This window comes from Phalangium opilio, unplaced genomic scaffold (genome assembly GCF_054372755.1).
Source record: "Phalangium opilio isolate 3A_F unplaced genomic scaffold, DU_Popi_V2 ptg000038l_1, whole genome shotgun sequence".
In the NCBI taxonomy this organism is placed as follows: Eukaryota; Metazoa; Arthropoda; class Arachnida; order Opiliones; family Phalangiidae; genus Phalangium; species Phalangium opilio.
The window spans coordinates 2,984,508-3,009,684 of NW_028324161.1; the positions used below are offsets into that span (position 1 = coordinate 2,984,508).

A 25,177-nucleotide genomic window follows, 5' to 3' on the forward strand; every position below is an offset into this window, starting at 1 on the left:
ACATCTTTGTTCGTATCAAAAATATCGTGACTTGGCAATCGCAGGTAAGTAATATTAAAAGGAAGTCGAGGGATATTCACTAAATCGTTGCCTATTTTAAAATAATCGAAGGGGATGACCTGCTCTTGCCAAGTCACGATATTTTTGATACGAACAAAGATGTATAATAATGATAGAGTCAAAGAATATTGGTTATTAATTAGGAAAAGGACTTAATTTATAACATAATTGTTCAATTGGCGATTGAATGAGAACAAAAGGCAGACTTGGCTCTACATGGGATCTCAGAACGTTTTACGGCGGAGAGGTCACGAGGCGAGGCTTGGCCCATTTTTGTACATGTTAATGTTTTTCATAGGATCTCACTTCTTTTTGTAGACCCTCGGTAGTTATATTAAAACAAGACCCTCTCGTGGTACTTCGTTTGCCAATATAATCGCTAACGTTTGTCCTTATTTACGCTGAATTAGCCCTTTCGACCCGCAGAGAATATGTGATAAAGATTGTACGCGATATCCTAATATAAGAATGTAGCATCAGTTACAACTTTCGGTTAACTTTGGACCATTACGTCCTTTCATCAAGAACACACACTATTTCTGTTGAAAAGACGGCAGCGCCATCTAGTTTTAAAATTAAGAACTAAAGAACAATTTTATAAAAATTTCGGGATGTTTTAATTTTTCTGTGCTTTATAAAATAAATTAAAACTAAATCCTGAATTTTAAGTTTCTATCTACCCTAGAAGTACCTTAGAATTTTGATGATCGGTGAGTGAGTGAGTGAGTGACAAAATAAGGTAAATTTCACCTTCGATATATCGAAAAGTATATAGGGTAGGAACTTGAAATTTGGAAACTATAGCTAGGATTGACAGTCCTCGCGGCAAGCAAAATTTCAGACTTTTACCTGTACCCATCACGAAGTTACAGTGGGCTTAAAAGTGCCACGAGTTGCTTCGAGAAAAGGATGTCAGTGCTCGACTTGGCTGGGAGCACTGCCGTGCTCCCAGATATGAAGACTTATCGCGTATGTGGCAACGCTTGCCTGAAAAGTAGGCGAGAGCCGACTGACTACCTGAGATAAAGCTCTAAAATAAGAACTTGTAACTAATTTTGGATGTTACCTCAAAGATAATTAGGTGCTGATTTGTTTAAAATTATGTATGATAGTTGTTCGTTGAAAACCTATTTTAAATTTAGCAAAAATAGTTAATGCGCAGATTTTTTTTTTTTGGAAACAGCAACTTTGGTGTTTTACGACAAATTCGGTTGTTTCAGACGAGGGCCGTCGTGAGAGTTTGCGGCCCCATTAAGACAGCACTACAGGTGGCCCGGACTCCCTAGAAGGTCCGGCCCCTGAGAAAACTGACCTAATTGCCCCCTCTCTCGAGATGGCCCTGAGTCTTGTTGTAGGCGCGGAGTAAGCAACGATAGTTATTAATTATTTTGGTTCGTGTAATTTGCCAATTTTAATCATTTTTGGAAATTTGCAGTTTATCATGAGCTGAATTCGTTTTAAAGCGGGTTAAGCAAAACTAATTTTTGCTTAATTATTATTTATTTGACGGTAAAAAAAATGCTATCAGGTCTACATCATTATCTCGAAGATACGCGTAGTCTCGTTAGAGGCATTAACGGAGGTTGAAATGGAAAATACAACTGACATTCTTACCCTACAACTCGAAATCAACGCCGAACCATAACATACCAACTTAAGTCTATTTTCAAACGTGTCAATTAGCTAGAGTCTAGCGACAAAATGCTCAACTGTTTCCGAATTGAATAAGCTAATACTATTAGGACTCACCATATATACCCGCATAACCACTCAGTTAATCAAAATAAAAAATCAGTCGGTCTGAAGTTACGTTACAAAACTTCAAATTATATTGCAGCATATATGAAATAAAATGCCGTTATAAGAAGTACTTCTTATAAAACTCACATTTTAACGAACATAAGCTACTTGGCAAAGGTGATTTGTTTTCAAACATAACTGGTTTCAACAATAGAGAGTGCAGCAGTGCTTATTGTTATTCCCAGTTTACACATTATTAAGAAGTTTTTCATCTTCGTTATAGATCAACAAATTAAACATTGCCCTCTTCGACGGAGAACGAAATGGCCTGACAATAATTTTAAATCGATAAAATAACATGGAAATAATTACTAAAACTTACCGTTAATTTTATAATATTTATCAAAGTTTAAAAAGGTGACATGCTATGCCTTTTTGAAAAAAGAAGCCGTTTAAAGAAAAAGAAAAAAACTCACAAGGTAAAAAAATCAGTAATCAATTCGAGTATACCCATTTCCGCACAATTTTCGAGAATCATAGTCCAATTCGGCACAATTTTTATGGCCCATTTGGGCACAGTTTTTACATCGAAATTTTGGTTCACCCTTATTTTACCATAACTCATTTCCGCAAAGATTTAGGGTTGGGTTTTGTTTGGGTAGAGCGTGATTTATTCCGCGATTAAAGCGAGTGCTACGAAGGGCTAGAAATAAGCACAGGACGCTGTCCAGTAAAATTTTAAAATGTGTAATTTTTTTTAAACTAAGGGGGTCGAAATTTTGATAGCTTAATGTGTTAGAGTCACCAAAAATCGCTATTTTTAAAACTAAAAGGTTTTATTCCCATCTGAAAGATCAAATCTTTCTGATTTAGAATATCTATTTATATAATGCATTATAATTTTTCAAATATTATTAAAACCCCGGCTTTCGGAACCTACTCGCAGACTTTTTTAAAACTATTTTGACAGTTAAATTTCGCGGTACTCCATATACCCCTGGTGACGTCACGATCCGAGAGCGCGTGAGCACGCGGCACGCGCGACTCCGCAAGTCCTATTTTTTAATGATAGGTGGTGCTTTCAAAGTGATCGAATTTGACGCGCGCGCTTTGTTTAAAAACTAGGCTTAGCTCTCGTAATGAAATCTGTCTCGCGCTGGTCAACCTCTTATGACGTCACCAGGGGTATATTTATAATTTATTCCGTCTTAATGAGGTATGTGAAATATCAATTTTCTTTTTCATATTACAAAATGAATTAATTTCTATAAGACTTTTTACTTTGGATCTACTGTTATCATAACCCAATTGATGTTTTAAAACGAAAATTAGCCACTTTTCAAAAAACGTGGCACTAACACTTTAAGTACGAAAATGCGACGCTATTTTTGCACAATACAGTTGACAATGTCCTATAAATTTTCCGGTGAAAAGATGGGGGGGGGGTGTCCACTGGACACATGTCCGATAAGATATTTTTCTTACTTGCGGCCCTGGTGCTACGAGTTTTTTTTTTTTTTTTGCGATAGCCAAAAGGCGCGAGCTTTTTAATTAGTTACTGGCTTTGAAAGCGGTTTTTCTAAAAAAGATCTTTGTTTTACAAAATTAAGAGTTGGGCTGGCTAAGCATGTGAACTTTTGAAACGCTAAGGTTTTGGCAAGTTTTATTAAGGCTTTCAAATTTATTTTATCAATAAAAATCGATTAACAAACAATCAGGCAACAATTTAATTTAATCGCATTATCTAACAATATAAAATATCAGAAACAAAATGTACCAAAAATATTTGGTTAACTTCTTTTAACTTTACAAGTTTCGAATTTTGACGTGATAAGCTTAAGACTCATGTTCGATTTATAAACCGCCATATCAAACTCTACCTAATTAGCAACTGCAACACCATGTGGCGTTTTTATTGTCGCTGTCAGTTACTAAAGTTTGTGTATTTTGTGTAAAAATACAAGTTTCGTTTATCAGAAATGAGTGTTATCAGAAGTGAGATGAGACTAGAAGTACTGAGCTAACCAAATTCTTCACTCGGCGAAAGTGAATATTCTTGATAACACACCAACGGTTGGCCCTTTAGTGGCGGTTTCAGAATTTCCCCTCCAAAAACGTGAGACGCTCGCGGTGGTAGACGGCCGAACTAGATTCAAGCACCCTCGTCCGTGTTTCGCCGCTTTAGGTTGAGGGGAAGGGGGTAAGAAATTTTTTTGGAACTCGACCAATTTTTTTCTCTCTAGCGTAGGCACGATTGAAGCGGCGTAAAATCCTCAAATTTGTTCACTAATGCCAGGATCTATTACCAATGCTAGAGCCCTTCACTTCTAGTCTCATCTCACTTCTGGTGTTAAGCATAGAACTTGCTGAACTTTCGAAACTTGGAAAATTTATATAAAATTAACGGAAACTTTATGTTACGTTTTATGTACTGAATATTCATGAAACTTTAATTATGGTTGTCCGGCCACTTCAGTCTCCACAACTGACGTTATCAATAAGAAAACAACGGGAAAATGAGACCATACTAAGTACGACATAGTACGTCTATAAGTTCATAAGATATGTTCCATAAGTTTGTCACTGGTTACTGAGAGCTTGTCATGAAGTGACGTAGGTGAAACGTCATAGATTCTCGTAAAGCGACGCCTGGTGAGGCGCTGTCAAAGGCTTAGTACAGACAGGGAGGGGAGACTTGAGAGGGAGTGTAAGTCTAATGTAAAAGAAGCAATAATATAAATGGAATGGGAAAAAAGGGAGGGTAAGAATTTGTATCCCTCTCCCTCGATTCCAGCTAACGCGCACGCGCGAGTTGCTACGGTTACCACACTACCGCCAGCTCCCACTTCCAGTTCAAAGCCGGTTTTTAAATTTGACGCATGCGCGCGGACACTGCGGCGAGTGACTGAGCCAACGCCGGAGAGAGAAGATTTTAGCCAAGAAGCGAACCAATCCGCCTTTTCACATAATTACTCCCTCTCCAAATCTCTCCTTCCTGGTACAGACTAGATAGGAAGATGGACTGCAAAACCGAGCGTAGTCAATTCTCGCGTCGTTCTCGAACTAGCTCTCATTAAGTCTCTGGCATTACAAAGTATGGGTAGTATCGGTCATACTTATGGAACTTATGTATGTCGTATGGAAATCTTTTCTGAATATAATTAGCTTCTGCGTAGTAAATAAATAGCACTTAGAATAAAGCGACAGTTGTATTAGTTACATTTTCCCATTTCAACCTTCGTTTGATCTAAAATTCATACCTTAATTTTAATAAAATTGGTTGAAAAGTTTAGGAAATACATTAAAAACATTGTTATAAAGCTGCGTTAAAGGGTATCATAAAACATTTTCATACTGGGTGTATACACAGTGTATATAGTTATGTACGAGGCAAATTATAATGGAATTGTTGGTCAAAGATTTTTCTTATTTTGTTTTTTTGTTTTTCTTGTAATGTTACCATAAAGCATTTACTGGTTATTCTTTTGGGTACTTATTTACAAATTGAGCTTTGTTTTTTTTAACTGGATTTATATGTAATCACCTCCCATTATCTCCTATATTTTATCTTAATACTATAAAGTAATCCCAAATGTCCTCATGATATCCTGAATGAATGAAAAATGTATGATTGTCCATATGTAATAATAGTTGACCAATTTTTTGTTTTTTAAAAAAAAAACAAAACAATTTTATAAAAAATTAAAAAAAAACAAACTTAATTAAAGGTGGTTAAAAATAATAGTACAGAGGGAAATACAAAAGTGATGGTACAGATTGTGAACAGTTCTCTCTATTTTACGTTGCTAAATGTTTTCAAAATATTAACTTATACCATATTGATTTCATTTCAATTTTATCTTAAATATATTTTAAATATTTACGATTTAGTAATTAACAAAGAAAAACTGCAATATATGTTTGTGGTACCGAATGTAGGCTAAAACATATCCAGTTGTATATGGAAAAATTTCTCATTTACAGTTCGTGCCTATTTTTCCTGTAACAAATAAACGTTTAATTTTGAAGGTTTTTTTTAATTTATTTTCATATGTTTCTGAAAGACTATGGCTCCACCTATGTTTTTTAGCTGCATCGTAACTGCAATAATGCACTTTGTTTTTCAAATTTGCGCAATTTTGATGATTTTTTTTTTTATGTTTTTAGTCTTTTTTTCCAAATTGAAAAGAATTCCCGTTAATTGTTTGAAGTTTTCTTTATATAGTTTCAAAAATATTAATTACAAAATTAAAAAGGTTAGTATTAATTTTAATCGTATCTTAAATTAAATTTAAAATTTGAGTAAAATTTTCCAAGTTTTTTGAGTATATATATAAAATTAAAACTGGTCAAATGAAACGTTAAATTTTTCTTAATTTAAAAATATCGTTGTGGTTTAAGCTGTTGTGGACTGTGAAAACTTTACCATACAAATACGATGACACGTCACGGGTATCAGTATCAAAATCCCCCCGGGATACCTTTTACCATAAAGGTACGATGAACTGTTCAAGTTATTCTAGGCTTAAAACCACGTGAGTTATTTTACATTAGATTCAACAACTAACGAGTAATTCCACATTATCCTCTAAAAGGCCTGCGTAATTAAGAACCCCAAACTTTACTATTAAGCGCAGGGCTAAGATCTAAGTTCAAACGAATTGATTGTACCCCTAAAACTCTATTCAAAAGTGGTTGAAAAAACCTAATAAATCACAGTAAAAAATCATAGCTTAAAGCTTGAAGGGGATTACAGCGCGTTCTGGTAAAGAATCAGTAGATACGAATACATAATCTAAGAATTACTGGAATTATGCCACCACGATAACAATTACGTCTTACTTCATTCCTTCCTATTTTTGTCACTGGATTGATCAGAATTAATTCACATTTAGACCATCGGTATCAATATTAAACCTAATTTGCTCAGTGACATTTCCGCAACAGTTTAAACTTATATGAAAAATAGTAGAATTATCACTCTTTTTACTCTTGTTCGAGGAATATTTTAGGAATTCTTTTCAATTGCAAATGTACGCGTTAAATACGCGATATTTAAAAACATTATGAAATTTCATGATGCTAGTAAAAAAAAAGCGGGGCCTTTGCTATCTGGAGAAACTGATACTATTGGACTGTTGCACGCCGGACAAGTTGTTGTTGGTACCGGAGTTGTTGACAGAGTTATTGTTCTGCGTTGTAGAAGGAGCGTACACGGCTGAGAGTTCAATTTCGGCCAGCAAACTAAAATGATCAGAGGGGATGTGTGGATGAGGACAGCCTACAATCTTGTTTTTTTCCAGCCACTCCATGTCCACGGGTCCCAATAAACCCGTGACAGTCATGTGCAATTTCGAGAAGAAGATGTAATCAATGATGCCTTTGAAGTCATGCCTAGAAATTTAAATCTCAATTTTAAGTTCAGATATTATAGTAACCATAAGTTTATAAGATAAGTTCCATAAGTATGACACTACCAATTCTTTTGAAATGCTAGATACTTACTGAGAGCTAGTTGGAGAATGACGCGAGAATTGATTACACTCGGTTTTACAGAATGCTAAGCCTTTGACCGCGTCTCACAAGGCGTCGCTTTACGAGAATCTAACCTGACAAGCTCTCAGTAACCACTGACAAACTTACGGAACATAGCTTATGAACTTACGTAGTAACTAATATCAGTTTACCAACGCGGTACTAGACGAATGCAAGTTCAGTCAATTGGTCATATATTAATTTACATCCTTATTATAAAAAGTACATGTAAAAAACACAAAATGTCTAACATCCCGCTCTTTCAGCCACATTTTCAAAAACATTTCAAATTGCCCTTTACCTATTCACTCACTACGAATAAAAAATGGTACTATTTTTCCGTCACGTAGTACTCTAGAGAAACGCGACACCGCTACCATAGTTGCCCGTTTGACCTCTTGGAGGCACAGGCCATATTTTACCGAAACGAATACCTCATCAATGAAGAACCAAGACTGCCTTAAATGATTTCAAATCGACTGGCGTCTAGCTGTTAGACATTTTGTAGTTTTATCTACGTTCTTTTGGTATAACGAACCAGTAAGGGCCTGGCTAGAATTTTTCCAATTTCGTTCCATATAAAATAATGAATATCTAAGAATAGAAACCTGGTATCTATCTACAATATAAGCAATTGAGCTTTTAGCGGAACCCTATTCGTTAGGTCTCGCCATGAAGCTCATGAATTAAATTTTTAGGTCTGGATTGGCAAATTACCATTCCTACACATCATTAGATCATGATATGCTTAACAGAGAGGCCTGACACACCCGCTACTCTAATTTTGCTTGTATCTTCTTTAATTTTGTAGATACAAACGTGTTCCAGTTTGCTCTTTCAAATATAAAATAAAAAATTATAACCTGGTCCTAAACTTCAATTAACAGGTAAATAAATTAAGTTTCAGCCTTTTATAAACGATAGTGACCACCTTAGTGTAATTAATATATAGTATTTAGTAAAGAAAAAATTATGAAAATTTTCGAAACGGGTTTCAATAATAATGATGATTTTAAATTTGTAACGACTACTTAGCTAACAGAGTTGAATGAAGACTACAAATTTAAAGGAATAGCGACCTGATTTAAAAATGATCTCAAATCTAAAGAAAACCTTACTTTTTTGAGAGTTTAAACTCTTCTGATTCCAAAAATATGCTTGATTAATATTTAAATATGAAGGAAAACACAGAAAAAAAAACTTTGAAAACTTGAAATTTGGGGGGCAAAAGCAAATTTTGGGAGAATATTTTTGGCGGGTTTTCTCCTGGCTACGTCACTCACGGCATCTCGCGGGAAAGCCAAGCGCGAGCGCCCGAAACTCTAATCGCGAATCTGAATAAAATAGACTTAACGCGGCGCTGAGACACTTACTCCTTACTCCGTCATCAAGCGAAACCAAATTTTAACTAGGCCTTTTCCAAACACATAACTTTGATTGCAATTTTACAAATTTCTACGAAACCAAATACAAATGTAAACATATCATAATAAACTAGATTTTTCAAGGATATTTTTTTAGCATCTTAAGTTTGTGGGTGACGAAAATTATGTCACTAACACTTTAAGTATAATACATCATGGTAAATACTAAATACAGTGAAATGGCAATCCTTTACGAAGATACCATAGGAAACACAACCTCCGAGAGTACCATTCTGTAACTCCAAAATCTAATGGCCTCCGCGCCACCTTCATCTTTTTACTTCTATGTGAATATCGAAATGTAATGCCCTGTCCCAGGAAGCCAAGCAGATAATTTAAATTCCTTATAGGAAAAATACTATTGGATTCTTATTTCCCCAATTATAGGGAGAAAAAGTGTTTTTTTTATAGGAAAGTATAGTAATAGAAATGCTTGTACAATGTATAATACTATTTTGGCAAACTATGTAGCAAAGTCTAAAAAAATTAATTCTACTTTAAAAAGAGTAACTTAATTCAAATATATAAAAAAAAATCCTGAGCAAGCGAAGGGAGCTCCGCAATTTCGCTGCCTAGTCAAATTTTACCAGTCGCCCTTTCAAAATACAAGCATGGACCTAAAAGGAGGACTGGCTACTTCGCCTCGCCTCAGTCGGAAAATACGTATCAAGAACCAATGAGATACTGGTTGTAATTTAGAGGCGGGGTTTAACTCCGGACCTACGTTAGGACTGGAGATAAAGCTAGAAATGTGGCGAATTTAAACCTTCTCCCTAGTAAACTAGATATCGCTTCTTGATGTTATGTTAGCTAAACTTTTAACTAATTAGAGATGAGAAGGGGCAAAGAATAAGTTTCTCAGCTATGAAACTTAAAAGTCACGCCTTACAGACCCAGTAACTTATAACCATAAGCCTTGGCTCCGTACGAACCCTGCAACACTTACGTGTAGTTGGTGTATGGCATAAGCGAATCACTGTATGCACTGGCCAGTTTGAACGGATGAGTGTACTCTATAGATCCTACAATCGCGCTACTTATGTTTGTACTGCTCAGTCTTCGCAAGCAATCTTTATAACCTAAACCTTTGAAGTCATTGTGACCAGACGAAATGTGACCCGCACTCAAGAGCTCAAAAACACCTGAAATACAACATCAAATGTTACAAGTCATATTTTGTTATAAAATAATCGAGTGAAAACAAATTTAAAGCAAATGTCGGCTGCTCTTGTGGTGTCCCCTAACATACTGGCTTTTACCTTGTCAAAAGGAGGAACCAATCAGACCTCGTCCGCAATGGTGGGCTAAAACTAGCCTTTGCTAAGCATAGCGGGCCACTCTACCCTTCGACTATGGTAGCATCTAGTGGCATTTGTTTAAACTAAACCACAGCCGAGACTCGCTTTAAGGCAGGCATTAAAATTTCTAGCCATAAACTTACCGGAATCCGGAAGTGAATTGAAGTCGCCACATAAAATAAGTGGAATAGCTGATGCAGCGTTCTTCTTTGAGATCTTAAAGAGATAAGAGTAGTGTTGAGTTTCTTCTTCCACTATAGTTTGTAACTCCTTCATTAACATCATTGTCTGGATGAGTTTCACATCGCAAAATTCGGGATCCCAATGAATATGCGCCGTGCAAACCAACATCGGCTTGCACATGTTTGATCCTCCAAAATCATTGATGTGACCTTTTCACACATTATATTTTTATTATGTCTTATTATTAACTACACTCAAAGTAGAAATGAAAGGTAAAACTTTCATTGGCTTAAAACTAGTAGATGCTAATCTGAGATTCTAAAGGATATAGATATAACACGTCGGCAAAAAAAGGGGATTTATAAAGGTTGCCATTTCCAACAATAGTGCCCACATAAATATATAAGTGTTCATACAACTTTTGGAAGGAAAACTGATTTCTCTGACATTTTCCTGAAATTTCCAGGTGCAATGCCGATTAATAAATGCAAAAGTGCTTTTTTGGAGTAATAGCTATGCGAGTGATTTTTATTTGAAGCAAGCCATTCAGAGCAAACTTTCTCAAGCCTCAAAAGTTTCCCTGATTTCCCTGAATTTTACCAAAAATAGTAAATTTCCCCGGAATTTTTATTCATCAATTTACTTCCCCGACATTTCCAGGTTCTTCGAGTTTGTATGAACCGTATGCAAATAGAAAAGAATTCAAAAGCTTAAAGGGAATGAGAAGCTTCGTCTGAAAAACCTCTGATTTATATAACAAAAGATAGAATTTCTGTGAATTCAAAAATATCAAGCTTTTAATTCTCCGATTTTAATTATTATTTGGCAATATGCATTTGAAAAGGCTTCATATGAAATTATTTGAAATCCTCTTTTTATGAAAGGCTAAAACGTTTCCCCGTAGGCTGACGTCACAGATGTATTTTTCACGTGAGATGGTGCCACTCTCTCCGCTTTCAGACCCAGAGTTTAGACTGGCCAGAAGCTCGAGACGCGTATCGGATTCCCGTGCTTTTTTTCCTGACGTCATAATGATGTCATCAAACGGGCGAACAAGCTCGACAAGACAAAATTATTGATATATCGAAACTGCAGAGTTTTCGCGATTTTTCAATGGATTTTAAAAACAGAAACTTTGATTCAATTATATTAAAAACTTGATACTTTGAAAGTAGAGACTTGAAAGTGTAACATAATACCACTTTCGTGCTAAAATATGATATGAAATTGTAAATTCTTATTCCCATTAATACTGTTTTATTCCACGCAATTAGCGTTGTGACATCGAAAGGGGGCGCGTGGAGAACAAAATAATAGTTCCGAGTAATCTGCATTCTTCAAATGAAAAGGGCGGAAGTTGGTGTTGGAAGCTAGCTATTCAAGATGCCCTTACTAAAATATTGTATGATAAATAGGCAGGTATTGCGTGAATTCGAAGTGATTGTTAACGAGTATTTGTGAATATTACGTGACACCACGAGTCAATGATTATCACTTGTGTTTGAGAATAATTTCATTAGCGAATACGCGCTCTCTAAAACGTCACGTTACATTGCTTTTCATACTTCAGGTGATTCATGGGTGACACACACATCACAAAAATATACCCATGGATACGGATTACGTCCAAGGTAAAGGCTTAAAGAAATTAGAGTTCCTGATAGCAATATCAGGTGAATAACATCCGAGAATCACTACTGTTTGTTAAGAACTCAGTAGGTGCATGTCGGATGAGTATCGGACATGGAGTTAGGTGTAGATCAATAGTGAGTGAAACATTATCACATATGTCAGGTGTATCTCAGATCAATAACGAGTGAAACATATGTCAGGTGTATCACATTTCAATAGCGAGTGTGAAATTATCACTTGTCTGGTGTATCACATTTCAATAGCGAGGTACATTATTAATAAAAAAATCTATTGCGGTACAGTCATTGGAAATGTAAGAGAGGAACAATCCTTATCCTTCAATTCATTATTGACTTTGTCAGTTTTTGCACTTAAGGATATGAAATATCTTGAAGTTTAACAATTGAATTATTTTAAGCCAACAAAAATATTACCTCTCGTATTAAGTTAATTTGCTTTACCATTTATAACCCGATCATCCTTAGGTTGCAAAAGGCAAGCTAGACCAATGTTATCTTTGGTCATTACTCGGTTGAGCATGTGGTCAGATCCCTCTGCATTTGCCATTGCAAGTTGATTGAACTCAAACAAATAATGACGCATAATATTAAATCTAGAAATGGAAAAGATAGTACAACTCTTATTACAAGATAACAAAATTAGGGGTAAAAATATATATCTATTAAAGCAAGTCTCGGCTGTGGACTCGGGTTTAGTTTTAATAATCGCTACTAGATGCTCCCATAGTCGAGGGGTTCAGTTGACTGGCCCTCTAAGCTTAGCAAAGGCTTATGTTTTAGCTCCGAATCATTGTGGACGAGTATTGGTTGGCAAGGTAACATTAGTGTATAGGAGAATAGCCAGCATGTTAGCTATGCCACAGGAGCCGACAGTCGCTTTAATTGAAAAGGTTCAGCCAGGGTCTATTTATATGGATGGTCCTAGCTCCAGTTCCTTTATGTGAAACACACATGGAACGGGCACAAGGGTTGATTTTTCTTGGGTATAATTGTAACTGTCACGTTCTCTGATAACTTTCTAACATGGACATTCTGAAGGAAGGATCACTTCTTTGGTGGAGGGGGGTACATTTTTCCGGGATTAACAATTACTAGCACATGATCAAATCGAATTCCAACATATGAGGCCATCATCAATTATGTCGCATTAAAGAGGGTACAGGGTTCATACAACTTTTGGAAAACAAATTTCCCTGAGATTTCCTGGTTTTCCCCATATACTTCCCTGAATTTTCCAGGTTTTTCCCTTATAAGGAGTATCCTATGGAGCAAATGTTAACGAAGGAGGGGGGGGGGCAAATATGACTATTACATAATCAAAGGACATCCCGTATCTCAAATATAACCAGAGTTATGAGCCTCCAAAGTTGGGTGTAATGTTAATCCTATGGAGGGTATGTTCACGAACATTTTGCTTAATTACTCGGCCCCCGTTTGACGCAAATTTCCCTGATTTCCTTGAATTTTACTAAAAATCCGAACTTTCCCTGGGGTTTTTGTCAACTATTTAAAATTTCCCTGATTTTTCCAGGTTTTCCCGGTTTTCGAGGTTTGTATGAACCCTGTTTGAAGCTAGCGGCTTTGACAAGTCATTTTTTGAGTTCTCGCGTTTCTTATTTATTTAATCGTTATATTGTCCTCCTAATATCCGGTTCACCGTTTTCGACCAATTACAGGGCAGAGAAAAGTTACTCGCGCACACCGGAAGCTTAGAGGTAAATTTTCAAAACGAGAACACTCCAGCCAAGCCTTCTACTCCCCTCTTTGGTTGCATCGAGTGCAGTCTTGGAAATAAGGATTTTTTTGAAACTAGTCCTCGGGACCAGTGACCCCCAGCGTTTACAATATTAAACTGGTTTTCGGGACCAGTGAACCTATCCCTAATTTATTTTTTACTAATCCTATTAAAAAATTAAGGGAGGATTTCGTTGACGCACAGCCCATACGATCGGGCTATATGTGCAAAAGTATGTCAAAAAGGCCGTCAATGGGAGGAACACCGTTTTTTGGTCCTAATTTTGAAAATACTGGTTGAAATCTCTTGAAATTTTAATGAGATTTGCAAAAAAATGTTTGGTATTTTTGTGCAAAGTTTTTCTCTTACAAAGCTTTTTGTAACAACATTAAAACGAAAATTAACCATAATTTAATGGCTTAGTCTTAAAATGTTTCAGTTTCACTGGTTCGAGTCTCTTGAAATTTTAGTGAGAGGCATATTGAAAGGTTTTAAATTATCGTGCAAAATTTCGAAGTTTTAAAACGAATAGTTATTTTCCTAAAAGGGAAACTTTTGAAAATTTCCAAAAAAAAATATCAAACGTTGTTTTGCACATCTCTCTAACATTTCAAGAGATTTGAACTAGTAGTTTCAAAATTAGGGCTAAATAACTGTGTTCCTCCCATAGCCGGTCATGTTAAAAGCTGGCTCCTTGGATTTTTCGAGCGAAAAGCCCAAAATTACCAACACGCGCTTTTACATAGGAAAAAAATTGTGTGGAAGGGCTGCTATAGCGTGTGAAGCCAAAGCGTGATCGAGTGGGCTGCGGTTGTAACAAGGAAGGCAAGAATGAGAACCAGTCAAGGCTAGAAGTCTATATCCATGGAGTAGAAATTTATAATGACTAGAATTTTTAAACTGGTCCCTCCTGAATTTTCATGAAAATTCTTAATTAATAAACTGGTCCCAAGGACCAGCAACCCCCGGATTTCGAATAAAAAAACTGGTCCGAGCAATTAATAAACTGGTTTTTGACCTGTGGACCTGTGCTATTTCCAAGACTGATCGAGTGGCATGGAGGAAGGATACAAGGTATGGCCTCTATAGAAAAGGCCAACTAATAGGTGCGCGAGGCGCCAAAATCGACACTGTGGCGTCACCAGACGGCAAGCAAAGTAACGAAACCTTTAAAATAATCTTGCGCAACAAAGGTCTGTCTGCTTCAACTAGGTTTTTTTAACTCCGTAAGTCTTTATAGTAAACAACTCTGGAGTCTGATAAATTAATGAATAAAATGATTTCAACATTGCTGATGTAAAACTTAAGCAAATTTTCGACTTTCTTAGTCTCACATTTAAAAAAAAATCAGTCTCTTCATTCTGAGCCGGGAAAACAAGTCTTCAATCGCTAATTGCGTTTTTGGACAAATTGTTGATAGAAAGATTTTGCAGGTTTGTCTTTTCAAAGCCACATGATCTTCGCTTTCAAATTCGTTTCGTGTGTTAGCTAAAGTTTCACATCAGTAATATTGTAATAATTTTATTCATTCATTTATCAAATTCCAGAGTTATTTACAATAAAAACTTACGAAAATAAAAAACCCCTAAAAGAAGCAGACAAACCTGGTTTTTTATTTTATCGCCGCCTGCTTGAGCAATCGTGTCAGTTTTTGGCGCCACACTCGCCTATTAATTGGCCTCTCTTATAGAGTCCATAGTTTGTATCGGAGCCTCCAAAATGAACTAGGCCCATGCGTGTCGCGAAGCGAGAATTATTTTTTTAACCAATTTAGTTCGCCGTTGTTTTACGCTTGGGGGCGCTTATATTACCGGAAAGTTAAACCCCGTGACATTGTCGACTGCTTAAGTATTTGGGCCAAGGTCGCGGATTGTAAGTATACGTTTTTATTACTCTTACTTAATTATTTTAATTGAAATAATTTACTTTGTTGTCATCAATACAATCTAACTGAAAGATTCAATAAAAAGTGAATAGCCCCAAAAACATTTACGTTAATTTTAGGATGAAACTTTTCTCTATCATAAAAATTTTATGACTGACCCCTAAAATATCAACGATAATTTAAGGAAGACCCCTTTCACAACGGTAGTATAAGCGCCATCTCGTACGCATATATGGTGAGAATATTTTCCTTAACAAACTGGATGTTTCCCCACATAAAATTTGACATGCATGGGCCTAGTGCATTTCGGAGGCTCCGTTTCAATCCTTCCTCCATGATACCACTGACAGACTCTGCCAAGTAGCCATTTTTTAGTTATAACCCCTTAAACTTTGAGATAAATATTTTTCGGAAGTTTGCATAGTAGCCACAGACGCCAAATCACCTCTAGATGAAAGTATCCGGGTTTTGCCTTAACCTCAACTACTAAGTAGTGGATAAGTGTTTATGAGCTCAAGTATTGCTTGCGTTAACCCCGTGAAACAAATACGGAAAAAGATGTATAAATAATACAGGCAGTGTGCAAGTATGCGAAGGAGGCTCGGAGAAACCAGATTCTCCACCAACCCCCCCCCCCTTTTCAAAACCAGTGGTCCTTGTATTTTAAGACCAAATAATTGCTAATTACTTTCTAATAAGAGTAACGGAACTACGAAACAATTTTGGGAAACAATCCGCGGTAACTTACTTATTCGCTTTATAAAATATAGCGCATCCATCTACATGTTTTCGATCATTTTTTGACATAGTTTTGGCTCGGGATTTTGGAGAGAAGATACCTTCGTATCCATCTTTCTTTAACTCAGGCAAAAAGTACTGGTAAAATTGTTCCGTTTCCACCTCCTAAGAAACATTAAATTACGAGCTTTTAATTATCTTACTACATAGAAATTCAAATCAGAAATAATTAAAAACAAATCAATTTACTTGCAAACAGATAATGTCCGCGCCATATAGACTTATTTCTTCCATGATACCCTTCCGTCTGTAATCCCATGACAAGGCCCAATTCGGGCAGTAGCCATATAGCTGCCGTGTGGCATACTTATCACATAAGATATTGTAACACATCACAGTGAAAACAACTGAAATTCAAAAACATATCACTAAAGTTCTCAAATACGTTATGTAGGATATAGATGGATGAAAAGGCCGGCTCAATGGTTAAAGCAAAGCGCGGCGGATCACGTGGTTCCCCTACAAGTTGACTTTCCTCCTGAACTCCGGTTTTAACTTGGAGATTAAGGTTAGCGGGCGGCATTAATTGTGTACCTATAAATCCCGCCCACAAATGCCTCCTGCCTTCGCTAAGCCAAAACAGGAGTTGTAAGGAAAGTCAACTTGTGACCCGCCGCGCTTTGCTTTAAAACAATAACGCTGTAAAAATTTCTGAAAAAGTTGTAATTTAGTTCAAGAAATAGTTGGCCAGTTCATTAATCGGAAGAAGCGCGGCTTAACTCCTACTCCCAAAATACTCACATGTTGGACGTGTTCGGTCATTGGATGCGCAAGTGATCCATGGCCTCTGAGGTGGATGAACTGTCGTCACTAAAAGTAGACAAACAAAAAACATGTACATATAGTCAAACCACTAAGCTGATAACGTCAAAATGCAAGAAAACATTTAAGAACAATGGTTAGGGACGAATGACGCAAAACTTACCAACTAAATTATCCAATAAATAAGTAAGAAGTTTCTGAGTCCCATTGGGCTCGTTGTACAAAACACCAATCTCTTGAGATAAAGGATTTCCCTTAAGGGTCAAACGTTGAAGCTGAAAGAGCTTTCCCAGTTCGTAAGGTAGATTTCTAAGCATATTGTTGTTGAGCAGAAGATCTTTGAGATTTTGAAGATCGCCAATTTCCGCTGGAAGCCTTCGAATTTTGTTACATGAGAGGTCGAGATGAATCAGAGATGAGAGTAGACAAATATCCCCAGGAATTTCGGTTAACTTATTGTCATTTATGTACAATGAGGTGAGATGTTGCATCCGCCATAGGCTTGGACTTAAGTTACATATTGTACCTGAAAATGTAATCAATAGTTCCATCAAATATTTATAAAGCATATACATATTGGAACTACCGCGGTTTTATCAGTGTTTCTTGTTATGTATGATAGCGTAAGTTTATAATAGTAACTAGCTGTTACCCGCAGCGTCGCTCGCGTGTAATAAGAACTTCCATCAAAATGATATAAAGAATAAGTAGGTTTTATTGATGACTGATATTTTTGTAGCACCCTAGGAGCGAAGGCACTCGGTGTTGCCCGTCAGCCCGTTGGGGAATTTTTTATTACTTTTCACGCGGACCTTATTCCATAAAGAAGGGTTTTTAAATTTCGGGCCGCCATTTAAAAAGATGGCAACAAATCGAACCCAAAAGACCATTCAGCCCGTCTATAGGCTAAAGGAAACCAGTGTACTAAATATTTGCGAAATCGGTTGAAACGCGCAGACTTCGTTGCATAGAGAAGATTTTTTTACATTTCTGGGCGCCATTTTTTAAGATGGCGGCGGATTGGAAAAATCTTTCTGAGTACGCGCCTACTACTTATGAGTAACGTTCCTGCAGATTTTCAGCTTTCTAGGGCAAGCGGTTTGGGCTGGGCGATGATTATCAGTATTATAGATAATGATATGGCTTTATTGAGGGATAAATCTGTAAGGGACAGAGAGGATCGAGTCGTGAAGGGCTTGGGATAGTGAATTCCAAAGGGCTATGGAGTATGGCGCTGCAACGTGGTCTAACTTCACGTAGGTGAGTGAGCAGAGAGAGAACCTAACTTGAAGTTTTGTGGCTCGAGATAGAGTGTCATAGTTGCGCGTATCTCAGACACGACGAAATAGTGTACTTATGCAGGACGGTACTAGGCCGGCCTGGAGATGGTACAGAAAAAGGTACATGTGAAGGGTGTGGCGCTGGTTGAGATCAAGCCACTGCGCGGGCGTCATTGTCTGAAGAGCGCCTGGTTGTACCAAGTATAGTCTTAGCAACGCGGTTTTGGAGAGTATGTAGGGAGCGAAGGGAGGTGGCAGAAGCTGTGTTGTATATAATGTTGCCATACTCATAGTTTTATAGAGGAGGTACACGACACCGACATCGAGGGAAGGTTTGAGGGAACGTACGCATCAGAGGCGCCGATTGACCTTTTTGCATGAGTAGTCGGCGAGGGTCGACCAACTGAGCGACTCGTCAAGCGTCAAACCGAGGTGTTAGGGTTGTGGAACGCGTTTAAGGAAGGTAGAAGGCAGTAACTGAGTGGGTTGTTATTGCGCGTAAGCGGGCGGGAGAGAGGGAGGGCGAAAATCATGATTTCCAAACTCTACGCAGAAGGGTTTGTTCCCATGGTTTCACAAGGTGCCACAGTCCGCGATTGAACCCGAGTCCATCTTGCTGCGAGGTGAAAGCGATAACCACCACGCCACCACATAATAGCAATAAAACACACTTCTATCGTACTCTAAGCATCTTACCGGTAATCTCCAATTCTGGCCAGAATGATTTCTTCCCATTGCTGGCCTCCTCAGGTGACATAATGGTATGCATTCTTCTGCCAGCCTGATAGTTGTTCTGCCATTCCGATTTGGAGTCATTTTTGTCTTGCCTCGACATTTGACCCGAACACTCTCTACAATAACAATGCATTATTACTTTTCATTAAAATATTCAATCAGGTGTAATCAAGAATAGGAATTCTTTCATTGAACTACTGAAAAAAAAAAGATTATGCGACCCTGCCTGCAATCCTTAAGACTTTTCAAAAGAAATTTCACAGTAGTAACACTTGACCTTAAGCTTCCGAGATAAAATAATAACCTGGGCAAACCCATGTAGAAGGGGAGTTAACAGCAGCAGTCGGGGTCATGGATAGTTTTAGTATGAACGAAATAGTGAACTTATAGAGCCCTAAAAGCTACTCACAACTTTGTTTAGAAATCATTGGTTTAAAAAGAGAGAATGAAGAACTCTCCTTGGAAATGGACATAATGTATTAGATGTTAAATATTTTAATAAGCGCGATGTATGCTCTGACCCACTAATTAGCCTGCATTTCACTCAAGACTGTTCATAGTGGCTTTCCCTTTTATATTACACTTTTAGTGTTAAGCTCGATGTTAGGTGTATGAGTTATAAAATAAGCCGTGTCTTGAACATGAATATTTAATACTGATTTGTTATTACAGAAAATAGTAAACGAGAATTTCGATAGTTACAAGGTGAAGTCTGAGCGCGAACTGAGGAGAGGTTGTTCGGCTTGCTGGTTATTAGATCTATTTCTATTAGCGGTAGGGGAGCCATCTGTTATCGAATATGTGACTAAGAGGAAGGCGCGAAACTTAAATGTTAGTCTTATGTTATTTTTATGATATGGCCCTAACCATGAATTAACTAACGCTAGGGATTGTTCACTAACCGTGTTTCCCATGTAATACTCTCGCCAACTACATGTTCCGAATTATTCCTTGATTCCCCTCTTCATTCCCCCAATTTATTGGACCAAAACGGATGTAGATATAGCGCCATCTCTAGGCAAAATAAATCGTTTTTGCGGATTTTAAAGATGGCGGCGCCCAATTTTAGGCGGGATTTCTATTTTTGACGTCATAGCACACGTGACATTTGGTCCAATTTTCTTATAACTTCCTGTTAGGGATAGTAGCTGCGGCTAGGGGGCGTTTGGAATACGCATGCTTTATCTTTTAGGGGGAACGAACAATCCCTAGCGTTAGTTAATCCATGCCCTAACACTCGATAACCTATAGAGAAAGGATAAACTGAATATAAGCAGGAAGTTGCTAACGCAAAAGCGCAACTTTTCATTCAATGGTATATCCGTCACTTTCCGAGAGGAAGAATTGTAAAATTACAGCTACAATCTTATAATTATAACAGGTGACAGATAGGAGTCATTGTGATATCATGCATATGTGTTAATATTATGTATTATAGATTCCCAACTGTTACCTTCCACATTGCATTTTGTTCACACGCCTTATAAGGAAAGAAAAATATGATTTTTAACTACCCACCCCAACCGTAAGACAGAAATACGTATTTTTCTTGGGCGAAATTTCAAACTGACCACTCAGGAGAGCTTTAGTTACTTTTCCCCACATGAGCTAACTACTTCGAACTCAGTTTAGAGCCATATCACACCAGGGATAGATTAAATTTTAGAAGTAGGAATGCAGAAGGGTTAGTATTTACTTCAGTCCGACCATATAGCCCAGTTTAGAGCCCCTCCCTCCAACACGTAACGAAAATTTTGAATTATATTATTGGCTCACTTAAACTACGTTTTGATGACGTTGCTAACAGGGACGGTGAAAAATACGTATTCCTTTTTATCTCTGTCGCTATGACCCGCCTCTTCTTTCATAGCCCTCCGTCCTGTGGAAGGGGGTCCAGGAATTTGACTCGCTCCCACATTACCTAGTTCTACATTCCTACTTCTAAAATTAAATCTATCCCTGATCACACCCACTGATGTCACATAGCCTGGGGTGCATGGAATGTAAGAGTTTGTGTTCAAAAATTGTTGTAGAACCCGCACTGTCAACATCCTCAGGCCGATTACTCCACGGAATGATGACACGGTGAAAGAAAGAATACTTGACCGTATCACTTCTGGAATGCGGGAGATGGGAGTTTCCGGCTATTGCCACGCGATGTTATCGTTGATGCAGTGTAAGAAAAGTAACTTTGTCCAGGATGGCGCAGAATGTTAAATAGGGGAACAAGGTCTAGATAGAGACGACGATCCTTTAGGGACAATAAGTTAAGAGCCTGCAATCGATCCTGCCTATTGAAATGTTGTAACACAAACGGAATTTTCGAGGCCCGGGCCTGCACATTTTCCAAGAGCAAATGGTAAGAGTCCACAGGCTTAAAGCCGATTCCCGTAAGGGCCTAAGAAAAGCGTTGAATAACAATGTCTTGTGCGACTAGCCAGGAAAGTTATGTTTACGGATGACGTGAGCGTTCTTGCCCATAACGAAATATGGTGAAGGTAAGCTGGGATTGATTTTAGCCGTTTAAACTCATTAAATTATAGGTCGTTGAAGGTGGACCTATCTTCAAGTGTGCCAAGATCATCTTGAAGAAATTTGAGGCCAGAGTAAGAGTTGATGGCGCGGTAGATTTTTTGGTCATAAGTGAACAACCGGCAGTCGGACGTTAGCAGTTATGATAGGTCATTTATCTATACCAAATAGAGCCGGGGACCCAGAACACTTCCCCGAGGCGCGCCACTATATATACTGGCAGCGGTGTACTCAACGTCCTTTCAACACAGACCATTTGAGAACGTTGACATTACTGAGGAAAACTTCATAGAAGTAATTTGCCATACGGAGCGAAGAATCTGTTAGATTGTTAACATCAACTAGTGTACTGAGGCGCGATCTCAGTACTCTGATTTATTTCCATACAAAACGATATAAAGTTCGTGGACAGTTCTTGTTGACCAAGAACTTCTTGTAAGTTAGGACTGAGAACGAGCTCAGAAGACAAGCTTATTCACCTTCGCCACTTGGTCTTTGTACGCTTTAAGCGATGAGACGTGAGCATCGTATAGAGTAGTGTCGGTAGAAAGGGGAGTAGAAGGTGTATCCCTCCCTCTAGGCGCGCTTTTGTAAGAGGGGATACTGTACTCGCCTGGTAGGGGGGACGACACTTAGCTAAGAGATAGAAGGGTATGACGTTTGCATACGTAGAACTGACATTACTCTATTGTAGTGTTGCATCCAATTTACACAACTTCCACTAGAGCTTGCTCTTTATATGTTCTATGAAGGTGAAGAGTAGTCCCTTAAAGTATAACCAAGCCAACTCTATAGGGAGCGCGATAAAACTGAAGAAAGCAAACACGACGCAAAAAAAAAAGGAAAGCTAAAACTAAAGACTCTAGTATAAAGGTTTCTAAAACACTCCAATGATAGTGACCACGGATCAGATGAAATCAGAACTCCCATATAGGTTTTACCGCTTATTTTGGTGGCGCTAAAAGCGTATGATAATTTTGGTCGAAAATCAATAATTGCTCGGCATTTGGATAATAATTTCAGAATTTTCATTTGGCAACGCTGCAACAATATCACATAAAACATAATATTTGAATTGCGTAAAGAGCATCCGCTAAAGCGACAAGGTGGACTTTGCATCAAGAATTACACTGACCCATTCTACATTTTACACATTGCTGTAGAACTCTGATATGGACTTGGGAATTCGGGCTTAACTCCGCCCCAGCGCCATTATAGTATGTTTTTTTAACAGAATGAAAGCTATATAAGCCCCTCCTGGTGTGTTTGAAGGTAGCGTGACGTTGCATAACGTAGTACTGTCAAGTCCCTATTCAGATTTTACACCTTGGGCCTACTTGAAGCACACCACAATTAGGTCACTCAAGGAGTCACGCTTCTTCTACATACAAAAATTTCTGATAGGGGTACTTGAACATGGATTAACTAACGCTAGGGATAGTTCGTTCCCCCCAAAAGATAAAGCACGCATATTCCAAACGCCCCCTAGCAGCAGCTACCATCCCTAACAGGAAGTTATATTGGACCAAATATCACGTGTTCTATGACGTCAAAATTGAAATCCTGCCTAAATTGGGCTGCGGGAAAAAGATTTATTTTGCCTAGAGAAGGCGCTATATCTACATCCGTTTTGGTCCAATAAATTGGGGGAATGAAGAGGGAAATCGAGGAATAATTCGGAACACGTAGTTGACGATAGCGTTACATGGGACACCCGGTTAGTGAACAATCCCTAGCGTTAGTTAATCCATGGGTTGAAAACAGGGTTGGAAATAAGGCAGGTATACAAGTCCAAAACCAGTTTATTAATTGCTCGGACCAGTTTATTTATTCCAAAAGTTGGAGTCAGTGGTCCCAGGGACCACTTTATTAATTATGGTTTTTGGAAAAAATAGACGGTGGGACCAGTTTATTAATTCGGGGTTCCTTTATTAGAATTTTTCTAGCTCAACACATTTTGTACCAATTCTACTCATATGTAGTTAGTACTCCTTGGCTACAACTTCCCTACAAAAGTTTTGAAGTCTATTGACTATTGATCTTGTCTAGCGTCTATACTCTAGAATGAGTCTCTTGTAGTCGACAGCCTAGACGATAGTCAGTACTAGTTGTCAGTAGTAGTAGGCAGTAGTGTATGGTCACATTACAGGATTTTGATCTGGCTTACTGATAGCGAGAGAAGATATTGCCGCCGAATTTATGGAAAATGCAATAAGGAATAAGGATAGTTCAGAAAAGGATTAAGAACTTCAAATATCATTGGACATGTTGATTGATATTTAGTGGCAATGGCAACTAGTTGAAAAATTGTGATAACAAATAAAAGTTAACTGTTATGGATTGTAAAAAATTCAAAATCAATAGAGTAATATTTGCTGAGGGGGGTGAGACGTGGTTGGTTTTTCAGCCAATGAAATTAACAAGCCAACAGATGGAGTCACCTTCTGGTGGCTATAGAGCTCATGTTAAATTCTGCCGCCAAAATGGCGAATGGGCGGAGTTTAATGTCACCCTCCCCGTAACCGATATTACTCTATTAGAATTTTCAGCTTCTTTACTTTTGTGTCTTTACGTGCTTTTTATTCTCACCATTTTAGAAATTTAATTTATAGTGGGACCGGTAAAGTAATAATTAATGCGAGGGTCACTGGTCCAAAGGACCAGTTTAATAATTCCAACATGAGGGGTCGCTGGTCCCGAGGACCACTTACAAAATTCACCTTATTTCCAACCCTGGTTGAAAAGGTACTTATTTAAAACCAGAGCCTTGCACTTCACAAGCTATCAGCGGTGGCCTAAATATTAAACACAATGTTACCTAAAAGTAAAATATATCAGTTTGTATGGCACTTGATCTTGTAAAGCTTAAATCGCCTAAGGTTTTCAAATGACGAAACTAAACACTGATATCACCAAAACCAAATTTACGCTAAATTTATATTCAAAGGTATTGTCATTGTTTCGCATGTCCATTGCTTCTGACTCACATCAAATAAATCCAAGCATCACAGATTCACAGTAAAAGTAACGGTATTAATTACCAAAGCATCGTACTTTTTAAGAACCATATTATCTGTGAGGCTTAAAAAGAGTTCAAACTTTTGATTTCCTGTCAAACCTATAAACTAGCCAACTCCATGAAATTGCAAAAATAAGGAACTACGAGTGAAGCCTCGGCTCTGGAGCGAGAGGCATTTTGAAACTGAGAGTATTTCGAATAATCCAGAAATAGAATGGTAAATATATATTTCTTGTGAATTTTATAAAGTTTTAGAGATTAAGACAATGAAATAAACAACATACCTTTATATATCTTACCTTTACTTATATTTAACGTTTAAAAAATCAACATTCATAAGCATTTTGACAAAAAATACTCTAGCAGAAGTCATAAGATGACAAAAGCCTACTTACATCGTCATTAAATGTATATCATCTAAAATGAGCATCTTTCCCACTTGCGGCTTGCCTCCAGTGCCGTCTGCTTGGATATGACATCATGTCAAGTTTAAGGCCAGGGTGGGAAATAAGGATCTTTTTAAAACTGGACATTCGGCC

General features: G+C 37.6%; 2 protein-coding genes across 2 annotated transcripts in view; one reads left to right on the plus strand and one right to left on the minus strand.

The window, feature by feature from the left end:
* The window catches only part of LOC149682651 (uncharacterized), a 271,813-nt gene that overhangs the window by 245,285 nt on the left and 1,351 nt on the right, over positions 1-25,177 (plus strand). The window lies entirely within an intron of this gene.
* On the minus strand, positions 3,449-25,057 carry twin (CCR4-NOT transcription complex subunit 6-like twin). Its single transcript, XM_089834311.1, has 10 exons — positions 25,034-25,057; positions 19,049-19,203; positions 17,236-17,598; positions 17,052-17,120; positions 16,500-16,657; positions 16,261-16,415; positions 12,334-12,485; positions 10,201-10,449; positions 9,706-9,901; positions 3,449-7,194 (listed from the first exon to the last, which is right to left on the minus strand). Exons 1-10 carry the CDS (start codon positions 25,039-25,041, stop codon positions 6,909-6,911), a joined length of 1,791 nt encoding a protein of 596 aa, XP_089690437.1. The 5' UTR covers positions 25,042-25,057; the 3' UTR covers positions 3,449-6,908.